Source organism: Moschus berezovskii, chromosome 27 (assembly GCF_049115385.1).
Source record: "Moschus berezovskii isolate FMDL1 chromosome 27, NW_MosBer_1.0, whole genome shotgun sequence".
NCBI lineage: Eukaryota > Metazoa > Chordata > Mammalia > Artiodactyla > Moschidae > Moschus > Moschus berezovskii.
The window spans coordinates 14039477-14052153 of NC_142486.1; the positions used below are offsets into that span (position 1 = coordinate 14039477).

At 42.1% G+C, this 12677-nt stretch overlaps 1 protein-coding gene across 6 annotated transcripts in view; it reads right to left on the reverse strand.

The window, feature by feature from the left end:
• Nucleotides 1-275: 275 nt before the first annotated feature.
• Nucleotides 276-12677, reverse strand: part of RABGEF1 (RAB guanine nucleotide exchange factor 1) — a 50027-nt gene continuing 37625 nt past the window's right edge. For all 6 annotated transcript variants that reach the window (XM_055409971.2, XM_055409972.2, XM_055409973.2 and 3 more), the window contains 5 exons: nucleotides 10898-10979; nucleotides 10061-10193; nucleotides 8734-8825; nucleotides 3381-3637; nucleotides 276-885 (listed from right to left, as the gene is read on the reverse strand). In XM_055409971.2, the coding sequence (XP_055265946.1) occupies nucleotides 487-885; nucleotides 3381-3637; nucleotides 8734-8825; nucleotides 10061-10193; nucleotides 10898-10979 (963 nt within the window). In that variant the 3' untranslated portion in view covers nucleotides 276-486. The remainder of the gene's footprint in view (nucleotides 886-3380; nucleotides 3638-8733; nucleotides 8826-10060; nucleotides 10194-10897; nucleotides 10980-12677) is intronic.

Consider the following 12677-nt stretch of genomic DNA (forward strand, 5'->3'; position numbering starts at 1 on the left):
ACACCATTCTTTTTTTTTTACATATTTACAATTTTACATATTTACTTAGCAATATATCGTCTATCTTTACAATTAGAAAATTATGTCAAACTGTAGAACAGCGGTACCACATACATTTTTTGTAGCATTCATTTGTTTTCTCCTTTAAAAGGCAATTATTTAACCAAATCCAAAAATACAGTGAATGCCACAGAGGAAGCACATAGGAAAACCATGGAGAAAAAACAGATTTATAGACAAACTTTTCACACAAGCCTTAAATGAATCTATTTCAGTGACTCAATAAATAGTACTTTATTATTTACTAAGCCTCCCCTGACAAGAAAACAAAACAAAATGAACAAAGCAATCCCCACAAACTGTACCTTTAAAAATGCTCTGATACTTCTAAGCAATTAAGTTATACTCTAGACCCCAATCAGTGGACTGCAGGAAGGGCTGGCTACAATTCCGGGTCAAATAAATACTATCCATGTGAAGTTTTCATCATCCTGCATAAACTTGAGGTTGCAACGGTGGAGGAAGTTTATCATTTTCAACATTTTCAGAGTCAATAGCTGCTACAGACTGATTTGGGGGTCTAATTTCAAGTGGGTATTTCTCAACAATGTCTTGAACCTCTTTTGCAATTCCATCGGTCCAGTCTATGAGGTCTTTCTCAAGTTTCTTGGCTTCATTCATAATCCTTTCCTGTCGTTCATTCAACTGAGACAGGAGGTCCAAATTCTTATACATCTGCTTCACACCTAAGCAAGCATCAGGAGACCAACTCTCAGATTCCTGCTTCCTGGGAGAAGTCTGGCCAGACATGTATCGATCAAAATCTTCCTGACTTAAATTCAAAGACTGAGCATCTAATTTCTCAATGAAAGCCACGGCACAGCACTATGAAAAGAAGAGAATGTCATTTATTATAGTTATATAGGAGAGCTACAAACATTCAAAGAGAAAGTAAAAATATCCTTTTATTAAAAATAATTTAAACAGAATTAAAACTTGACAAGATAATCTCATGAACCTCCATGGACTTCAGCTTCAAAGATTACCATGGCCATTCATGTTGTTTCCTTTACACTCCCATCTGCAATAATGCATTTCTTCCTTTAAAAAAAATTAAATCTAACTGCCAAGTTCACTGAGCCAGAAATTCAGTCCTCTCCTTGGGTGGTTCGAAGGTCCTAGGGTCTTGTACAGAATGAAATATTTGAAGAGGCACCTATAGTATTCATTCCACAATGGTTATCACAGAGCTTCCTGTGTGTTTCCTTGAAGTCAGAGGCGCTCTGCTTCCCTGCCACACTGCGGGGCAGAGGAATCACGGTGTGGCCTGGAGCTCCAGGACCACGCCCCATGAGGCCCTTCCCTCCGGAGACCTACCCAGCTCTGCAGACCCACTCAGCGCACGGCCTGCCACTGAGCATGTCCACAGTTACTCGTGCGCACACAGACCACTGGTCCTCAGAGATATTTTAATGTCAAACAGTTAAAAGAATACACTCTGACACCAGACAAACTGAGTGAAATGTCACCTCTGTCAACTGACAGCCCAGAGCTGTGTGACCCTAGAAAAGTTACCTAAGCCCTCTGTGGTTCCCACATTTGTAGAATGAGGGAAATACCACCCAGATTTATTGTGAGAATTAAACAACGCAGCACATGTCTCACAAGTCTGTAGTAAGCAATGAATAAATGGTAGCAATTATTAGCACAGAAATGCTGAGGGAAATGCTGAGTGACACAGACATCTTAGTTATACTCTCTTAACTAATTTTTTTTAGAAGGAGCACATACCATTTTCATATTTTTTTAATAAAGTATTTTCATGAGAAAAACATAACAGGAGAAAATAGACAGCTCTCAGAATTTCTTTTGAGAAACTCGTTCACAGGATCTTACCTTATTATTCATAAAAAAGTGAATCTCCTTAAAGAATATTTAGCAAATCTATTTCAACAGCCTCATCTGACAAGAACGTGCCTGTCTGACCCTTACCCACCAGCTCACACTATGTGTGTGGAATCAGTGCAGACTATTTTCTGGAAAGAAGAGGCCTCTAAAATGATTCTGACGTTCCTGGCCTAGGGGAGTAGATACACGGTACTGCCACTAATGGAAACAGTACCTAATGGAAAAGAAAGAAACATTTGATGGGAAAGTAGCTTCAGTTCTGAACAGATTAAATCTGAAGCACAATAAATTATCTGGGGAGCTCAGAGTGAGGTCAAAACAGGTGACCTGCAGGTCATCACTGTACAGGTGACCAGCAGCTCTAGGACCAGAGGAGACAGTCTAGGGAGAGAGATGCACGGAGGACAGAGCCTCCAGGAAGTGACACATTCAAGGGAACTAGGAGGACACCAGGCCCACAAAGAGCCCAGGGAGATGGAGTGGAATCATGGACGCTGAGGCACACGAGAAGTTCCAGAAGGAAGGAGTCACCGGGAGTGTTAAAGGAGTGAAGCAAAGCAGAGTTCCTAAGGCATGTGGCAACTGGCCAATTTTTTACTTTTGCCACAGCGGTTTCACTGGGGCCGTGACTCTAAGTCTGGCAAGAAGAGGATGAAGAAAAAGGTGTACACACAGTTGAGGCTGTGGGTCAGGGGGCCAGGAAGAGTTGCAGAGTGCAGGTGATTCAAGGATCCGTCTTTTTAGATAATTTACCAGAAATGCTTCCTTATGTAACCTGGCCTCCCCTTCCTACCTTATTACCCTGAACAGCTTCCAGCACAGGAAACAAAGAATATAAGTTGTCTTGAGGCTCAAATTCATGAATGTGACAATAAATCTAGTCTAAACAGGGAGAAGTCCAGCGGTCAGTAAAAGGAAGCATGTGGCCTCAGGCCTTAGATATGCGTACCTCACGACTGTCCTGCCTAGTGTTAATTAGTACTGTAGAAAAACAAGAGCTGACAATCACTGCACATGCTCTGTGCACCAGCATCTCAGTATTCAGTTTTAAGAGGGAATTTGTAGAAATGAAACAAAAAATAAACATTAAGTCTTTTAATAAAGGAATCAGCCCAAGATCTCACTTATTCATGGTTGAAACAACCAAGTAAATGAGCGGCTCTTACAGCTGGGACTCCGGCTGTTGGCTGTCACTCCCTGGGACTCCAGGGAGTGACAGCCAACAGCAGCAAAGACACTCAACGTGGCTATCATGTGTCCTGTAGGGGAACCACAAGGGCTAAGTCCTGGGAGGTGGTATGTGTGCCTGGCCTGGTCACATGTGCTCTGTGATACCAAGCAAACATCCTCAGCTATGCTGACCCCTCAACTCCAGAGCACGAACGGGTCACAGGCCTGTGAGAGCCCTGTCACCTCCTTAAAATGAACACCTCTGGGTTCTCCTCCACCACAACACCAAGTCAAGTCCTTACCAGATTGGTGAAATAGTAGCCATCCTCGCCCGTCATCAGCCGGCTTGGGTTGCAGAAGCGGGTGATGTACTGGATGTTGGACTGAAGGCGTGGGGGGTTGCCCTTCAAGACAATGTAGATGAGTGTGGGTAAGAAGTCGTCGGCTGAAGCCGGCTCGTTCTTGGTGATCTTGATGGCATTGAAGATGTGCTTGCTGCACTTGGTGATGCAGGCCAACTTATCCCGGGGCACACGCTTCGAATCCATCTCAATGATATCTACAAAGAAGAAGAGATGCTGCTTTCAGTGAGGAGACGGTTACATCAAAGAGGCGTCAGGATCATCGTATTCCACCTCTTAAGTTACAGAGGTGCCCTCACTAACCCCTTCTCCACTAGTTAACTTAGCGTATGAGAAAGCCTGCAACAAATGTAGACACCAGCTCACACTTGGGCACACGTGCCCATCAGCCAAGCCCTACAGTGCGTGCTCTACAAGCATACTCTCTCCATCCCCAGGGTATGCATGCGCACTATTATTATTAAGGGAGCTGAGGTTCAGAGAGGGTCAATGATTTGCCCAAGATCATAGCAGGGATCTGAAGCCAAGCCTATCTGAGTCTAAAGCGCATTCTTTAAGTCATGATATACAATGCTTATGAGCTCCCCAGAGAAATAAGCAGAGTCGTTTCACTGTTTTTGTTCCTCATAAACACATTGTAAAACTGAGTTCAGAAGGCCTTATTTGCATACAGCTTTTTAGAAATGGGGCTATTTTACAAGGCATCTCTGAGCTGGATATCAAAGGGCAAGCGGCTGAAATCCATCACACCGAGGTCCATAGTGGCCAATCCTCACGGCATATAAATCTCCTACTAGCAACAAGTATCTAACAACAGCTTTATTGACACTTATAACCTGCTGGGTAACAGAGGGGATGAGCGTAGGTACTATTTAATCTCATAAACAATACTTTCTCTCAGAAGCAAAATTATTTCACTGCCCCTCTCTACCACTAAGTCCAACTGGCAGACTCTTATACGTTCACATTCTTTGTCACAAGGACTAGGAGGTAACGAGGAACGATTAAGTTTGAACTCTGCACTGTCAGAACCACACAGAAGAAGGGCAGGTGGGTGCCTCTGGACAGATACACCTGCCTACAGTCTAGAACACCGTGAAAGAAAAGAGCTGAAGTGGTTTAATTTGACACCAATTTCTTGCCATTAGCAGAAATGAAATTTTCGGATTTAGGTGGTTTGGTGGTACATGCCAGCGAGTTTTTTCCTGCTCTTGGCTCTCATCCTTGGGGTCAGCTACCTGGGGAGGTTCTCACAGAACCACCAGCCATGGAAGACTAACGTGTGGGAGACAGAACACTGGACAGTGCTGAGACCTTATTTTAATATACTAATACTTCCCCCCACTACTTACCTGTCTATTGTATGAATTATATAATTTTTGTTTGTTTTATTGTTTAAATTTTTAATTCTGGGTTTTAATTACTGTTACTATGTCTCAGTCTATTTATTTTTCTTTTTCTATTTAAATACAACTTATTACCAAAAAGATTTGGGGGAATGTCTATATATGGATATATATATATATATTTATTTTTTAAACCATTTTCACCCTATTTAGCCTTCTGCCTTTTACTGTTGGTTTACATTCTCCATTTCAACCATTTAATCATGTTCTCATTAATCTTTATTCCTTAAGTTTTAAAATAAATTATAAGTGAATTACGGGCACATATTTTATTGCGCTGCACAGATACTGCAGGGTTTTTTTTTTTTCAGATTGAAGGTTTGTGGCAACCTATGTTGAGCATCTCTCAGCACCATTTTTCCAACAGCATTTGCTTATTAATTACTCTGTGTCTCTGTGTCACATTTTGGTATTTCTTGCATATTTCAAACCTTTTCATTATTATTATATCTGTTATCATGATCTGAGATTGTTAATGTTACCATGGTAATTGTTTTGGTATTTTTAGCAATCAAGTCTTTTTAAAATAAGGTATGCATATTTCTTTTTAGACATAATATTACTGCACACTGGAGAGACTACTAGAGTCCACCAGGCTTCTCAGTCCATGGGATTTTCCCAGGCAAGAGTACTGGAGTGGGTTGCCTTTTCCTTTTCCAGGGGATCTTCCTGACCCAGGGATTGAACCCAGGTCTCCTGCACTGCAGGTAGATGCTTTACCCTCTGAGCCACCAGGGAAGCCCGAAGAGACTACAGTACCATGTAAATATAACTTATCAGCATTGGGAAATCAAAACATCCGTGTGGCTCAATTTACAACGGTGTTTGCTTTATTGAGGTGACTGGGAACCAAACCCGTAGAATCTCTGAGGCATGCCAGTATTTTCTATCTGGACGCATGTGTAGCTGCCCTGCCAAGGAGCAGGTCCAGCAGTGTAAAAAGAGAAAGAGAACAGAAGAAAAAGGAAGGAAAATAAAGGTGAAAACAAAACCCAAGGGACTTCTCCCACACTCTCCATCTGGTAGTGAACCCCATCCTTCCCCAGTATCTTTGAGTCTGAGAAAAGTTTCTTTTTGCTTTTAGACCACCCATCCCCAGGAGCAGTTCCATGATTTGTGCTGCCCTGAAGGTCCGTCTAGTCAAGGCAATGGTTTTTCCCGTGGTCATGTATGGATGTGAGAGTTGGACTGTGAAGAAAGCTGATCGCCGAAGAATCGATGCTTTTGAACTGTGGTGTTGGAGAAGACTCTTGAGAGTCCCTTATACTGCAAGGAGGAGATCCAACCAGTCCATTCTAAAGGAGATCAATCCTGGATGTTCACTGGAGGGACTGATGCTAAAGCTGAAACTGCAATACTTTGGCCACCTCATGCGATGAGTTGACTCACTGGAAAAGACTCTGATGCTAGGAAAGGTTGGGGGTGGGAGGAGAAGGGGACGACGGAGAATGAGATGGCTGGATGGCATCACCGACTCTGTGGACATGAGTTTGAGTGAACTCCGGGAGTTGGTGATGGACAGGGAGGCCTGGCGTGCTGTGATTCATGGGGTCGCGGAGAGTCGGACACGACTGAGCGACTGAACTGAACTGAACTGAACTAAAGTCTAAACTAGGAGACATGGAAAGAAAAGTAAACAACACAGGAAATTCATGACTGCGTTAGCTGTTCCTCCAGTAATGACTTCCCTTCCCAATCTGCCTGCTATGACTTACTTTTCAGAGTCCTCAGGTACTGCTTTATGTTTTCTGTTCAGGGCTTTTCAAAAAAGTGAAAGCATTAGTCTCTCAGTCATGCCCGACTCCGTGTGATGCCATGGACTGTAGCCTGCCCAGCTCCCTTGTCCATGGGATTCTCCAGGCAAGAATACTGGAGTGGATTGCTATTCCCTTCTCCAGGGGATCTTCCCAACCCAGGGATCAAACCCGGGTCTCCTGCACTGCAGGCATATTCTTTACTGTCTGAGCCACCACAGGCCAGGAGGAAAGATAGGGTTGAGGGTGGGGACTCTATCTTAGCAGGTGTCCAGACTTATCTTTAATGGGGTTTTGAAAGCAAAGTAGGCGGTACTCCCAAGTCAGTCAAACTGGGTGCTAGTGACATTTTGGCCAGATGATTCTGCTGCAGGGACTGTCCTGCACACTGCAGGGTGTTTAGCAGCACTTGGGGGTTCTACCCACTAGATGACGGATGACAACTCAAGTGGCACGGACCTCAGTGCAGTGTATTTATAAACAAAAAGGACAGTCCTGATTAGAAGCAGACAGTGATTTGGAGAGAGTTCACTGATTATCTCCACATTTAAGACTATTGTTAGAGACTGTCCTTTTGAAGGCTGACAAGTTTATAGAGTAGAAAGAAAGTGATCATATCAACTCTGGTCCTCAGAGGCAGAATGTGCCAGCTGTTGGATTGGCAAGAAGACGGGGCTAAGATGAGAGTATAAGAAGACTTTTAAAATTTCGTGGCTATACTTTTACTATCAAAAGATCTCTTCAAACTTCATCTTAGATGCCAAGAGGGCAAAGTCCCACAGCTCAAATTCTGCTAACAAACTGCTGATATACTGACATCTTCTTTCTTATTTTTATTTTTCAATAAACAATGATTTGGCCCTTGTAGTTTCTGGTTTTATAAGGTCTGTCCTGTGGCTTTTCAGAAAAGAGTCCCCAACATAAATTCCTATGAAGTACTTTAAATGTAAATCAGTTCATCTTGAACTTACTAGTAAGAGTCTTTGGGGAAAATGTAAGTACAAGTTTCAGGCTTCACTTTCAATCTCTTATGGATGTCCCCTGAGTAAAAGGCAGGGGTGGGGGTTGGGCCTTGACCCAAAACGGTCATTCATGGGACCCATGAGGAGCTTAGCAGAAAAGCTCTGAGCAACAAAGAAGACGGTATTTAGTGAGGACAATTAAACTCTACACAGGGAGTTACAGAAAATAATACATTTTATACCAAGAGCTGAAATGTGAAAAAGTACAAAGAGAAGCAGAACCTGAGAAAGTGGAAGAATCATGTTAGCCAGAAGATAATCCAGTCCCTAAAGGGGCCTTGAAGCTAAGTTTCTGTAACAGCCTCACCTCCTTTCCAACCCTGATAATATCTTAAGCAAACCCTCATTTCTTACTGTAACTCGAGTCTCTGGTTCTTATAACCAAAGGAGACTACTTAATGGTGCACCTCCAGCACTGCTAACATCAGCTGACCCACTTTCTTTCCCAGTAGAATTTCATTAAAAATCTCTAAACTGGCAATTTCTTTCCAACTCTTCTCCTTAATTAAGGAGAAGTTGGGCAAGTTGGATGTCTTCTCCACCAGTTTTGTTTTAAAACTTTTGTGTTGCACTTCTGCTGGGTTATTCCTTGATTAAGAAACAGAAACCTTATTAGGCGACTGGACCTGTCCAGAATGTCAGAGCCACATCGATTTAGGGCACTTCAGTTACTTCTCCAACTAACCAGAAAAGAAATTCAAAGCACATCTCTGATTAACAAGCAACTAGAGGCATCATTTTAATATATAATTCTAGCTTGGGAATAAGCATGTCTCACCAATTTCATCTCTCAAAATTATTTTGATACATAAATGCAGTTGAGTTTTAAGAAATTTACCTAGTTGACTTTAGTTCAATGCTCAAGAAACAAGAAACAGTCATGGAAAATGAAGGGGGAGAGTGGTTTAGTTGCTGACTGAAAATGCTTCAAATTCATAAACCTAACACTCTTAAATCACTTTTATCACATCCCAATATAGCTTTGGCAATCTGCATTTTAGAAGTATTTTAGAAATACTTTTTGCTCACTGAAATAAGTACAGATTTATAAAGCAAAATGCTAACTTCAAGGGGAAAATATCCAAATACAAAAGTTCTTAGTTTCACTGACCTGTAATTGCTTTCACCACCATATCGGACACCTCTGGAATTTCTTCATTAACAGGGACACAAAGCATCTGAGGTGTAACCCAGTGCAGGGCTCTACGGAGAGAGAGACAGTGAAATAAAAGGTCCAAGGATGGACTGTAATCATTTATCATGTTATTTCCTCAGTGATAGAAAAATACGGGCCGCCGCTGGCTCGTCAGGCAATCCCAGCCCCTGCACGTACTAGCAGATCATCTGATGTGCCAGGCAACTGGAATCCTATGGTGAGGCTTCTCTTCTGCACTTATCACAAGAAAGCAGAAGACAATTTTTCCAGTTGAAATGAAACTATACTACATTGGAAAAGCAATGGATATTTGAGAATGAAGATCTGGTAAGAGCCTGCTGCTCCCTGTCCTCACTGCCCACCTTTTAGGCTCTGCCCTAGACTTCTGAGGCACATCAGAGTCCGAGTCAGAGATCATTCGGCATGTGTCGCTTCTGCCTGAACTGCTGAGATTTCTGGTCATGTGGGGATTCCCCTCATGAAACTCTGCTGCCAACCCTCACCACATGCTTGAGTAATGCTCTCACCCTGCATTTCAGTCTAACGCCCACCAAGTTGCTTCTGGCTTCATCCTTTATCTTCCCAAGATCAATTCCGCACTTCCGATGACATATCAGCAAGTACAGAGCTACTGATTGCCAGCCCCACTGTCTAGGAATCCCACTTGTGATCCAAGGCTCCCTCTCCTCCAGTAACACCTCTTTAGGCTCAGGCCTGGCCCTGTTCCCACATGTCGACAGCCTCTTTCCCCAGTGCTCTGCTGCCACTAGAATGCACAGCACGGGGACTCACTCTACTGGCCATAGAAGAATGGGTGCTTTGCATAGTGTTAGTAACCCAGGGCTAGTGGGAAAATGGAGCAGCAGGAATGGCTGAATCACCCCTGGGAATAACAAAGAAAGACAACACACATTGCCTTTATATGGATATTCACAGCTTCCTTCCTGACAAGATAGTGCAGTGAAATGAGAAAACAATGTAATTTCCTCTTGTTCCTTGGAAATTTTGGAGATCTGAACAGTCTCAAATATCAGGCATGGTTTTCACCTAAAGCTGCCTGGATTCAAAGAGATGAGCAAGAAGGAGACCTGAGTCTTTTCCTCTTGTCAATTTACCACATTCCTTTTCTTTCTGACACCATAAAGGAGTTTATATGCTAAGGATGGCAGACACCTTAGCTGTTACTCACACCCAAGGTCTGAAACTCAAGGGCCCTGTTTTCTCAGATGTGTTCTTCCAACAGGAGGTAGTAAATACAAGGAAAAGCAGAACAAACAACTACCTGATCCTCTTCTGAATAGCAAGATCTTTCTTCTCATCATCAGTAGTTTCTGGACAGAACACATATTTATAGAGACGAGTCATGATGTACTTTTCAATCTGATCCATTATCTTCTCAACTCTTTCTGGAGGCACTGAAATATTCAAAAGGATATTTGAATGAAGGATGAACATTTGAAATGAAGAGTAGTGTTTTTATAGTACTTTCAATGTAGCAGAAAACTAATTTACCAGAAATACATTAAAAACACTCAAAGTATAAGATATTAAAAAATACTCTTTAAAAAAATTATCCCAACTTTTGGGGCTGCCTTTTACAGAATCCCTACTTCTAACTTAAGCTGTCTGCCAGGACCTAACAGGTGCACACCCTGCTTAATGAGAAGATCTTAGCATGGTGCTACATTAGAAAAGCACTTGAAATTCCCAAGACTGGTAAGTGCTGGCGAGACTCACCCTTTCACTTTTCAGAGGTCTACTATATGACCTTAGAGGTCACTCTAAAGTAAACAAATGGGGCAGATTTCTCACCAAGATGGCAATTCCGAGATGGGGGATTTATTTAGAAGCCTCCCAAGGGGTTTTAACTGACTCTGCCCCTATTCCCAATGACATTATTAAATATTGCTCAAGAAATTATCCAATTGCCTGATTATCTTGGTATGATATATGTGGTGGTATTCAAAGACACCGCTAAGTATAAAACCAACTATCTGCGTGGTAGTGGAGTAAGCAGGCAAACCAACAAAGCCTCCTGAGAAAGAAACTACTAACAGACTCAGCGGGAGGCCTGTGCGACTGCCAGCAGTCCCTCGGAGGCGGGCTAACAAAGGATTACCTTTTCCACGAGTCTGCATTCTTTCAGCAACATTCTGGTAAAAATCCTGAGTACACTCTGACTGTTCCTCAATGCTTAAGTCCTGAAACAAAGGGACAAAGAGGCTGCTAAGTAACTGAAAGACAGATCAGGAGGAAAGCTCTAAATTTTACAAAACTTACTCCTTGAACTAATCCCAAAAGTACTTTCGAATTAAATTACTGCTGCAGGGAAGAAAAGCCTGTCCTTTAATATTCTTTACCACATTCCATGACTTCTCATTTCTTTCTGCTGTATACACATATTCTTACATGGCTATAATGCATATTTTGATAATTTACATGTATATGTACATTCTGACTTACCTAGTCTACTTAATCATTTGATGGCTTTATAATATTTCATTATATTAGCCATTTAACTATCTTCTACCACTGTGTGCCATGGGCTTTTACCCTTTTTTCAATAATTATATATTGCAGCTATAAACAACTGCATGAAGATAGTTTATTTGGGGTTATTTCTTTGTGATTCATTTATAAAAGTGGCAAAAATACAAACAACTTTACAGCTCTAAATATCTGTTGCTAGACACAATCCTCAGAAACTCCAAGTACAGACATTAGTCACGTATGTGTGCTTATTTCTCCACAGCCCCTCCAACACCAAGCACCTAATTTTTATTTGGGTTTTACTGACTTCACAGGTGTAACATGTACATTAGTATTTATTCCCCACTTTCTTCCAAAGAACATTTGAAGTCTATATGAAAGATAAACCCAGTTCAGCACAACCTAGAAAAATGACGAAACAAGACAAAACAAGGAGAGAAACAGAAAATAGAGCTGGAAAGGTAACACTAAAATGTCTTCCTTGAAGATACAGAAGTTAGTAAAAAAAAAAGTCAGCCCACAAATTTGTCTAACTAAGCTATCTAGCAATCATCAGTAAGATGAAAACAGTCACACAACTGAGTGTCCAAATGTAAAAGCAGTTTCTTAGGTGAAATTCTGACTCCAAAATCAGGAATTTCTCCAAGGGCTCTCATGAAGATGTCATCACAGGAGGGCATGGATATGGCGCAAGACAAATTCCACAGGACTGCTTCTCACAGACCACCTCTGCACGGGCCAATGTCGTGGGTCAATAAAGTCCTGATGAAGCACACAGTCCCTGATGCTCTGGCTGATTCAGAAGAGATGGCCTGGGGTGAGGGATAGTGAGCAAACCTTGCCTACCTGCCTTCGCAATGTCTCATCCACCCTTCCCTGGTTTGGGTTCTCATTACCTCTCCCCTGGAGTTCAGCTGCTCTTCCCACTTTTCATTCTTCTCTTTTCAACTGATCATCTTAGATCACAATCTGGTCCCCACTTACCCTGCTAGGTTTCCTATTGTTGAGAATCCGCATTTAGCTTTCTTGCCTCTCTAACAATGTAAAATTATTCTCTGTCCAGATTACTTCTGCTCCTCTCCAATCCTCCAGAAGCTGCCCAAGGAAGTCCCAAAGGGTCTCATTCAAGGCTCGGTCCCCATCGTGCCTCCTCTGCGAAGATGTCCCCTCCATTCCCTTGGTCAAAATAACCTTGCAGGCCTCACAGCACTCAACAGCGCTCTGTCATTCCTTAACTGTCGCACTCCTTAACTGCCTGAATGTTTAATACTATTAAACCTTTTTCCTGATTATTAAGAACAATTTTCAACAGTTCCAAGTTTAGCTCCTCTCTGTAGATGAAATAAGTATCTTAATCTGCTTTCTTCTAAGGTTTTTCATTCTTAGCTATTTCATTTGGTGGGCATGTA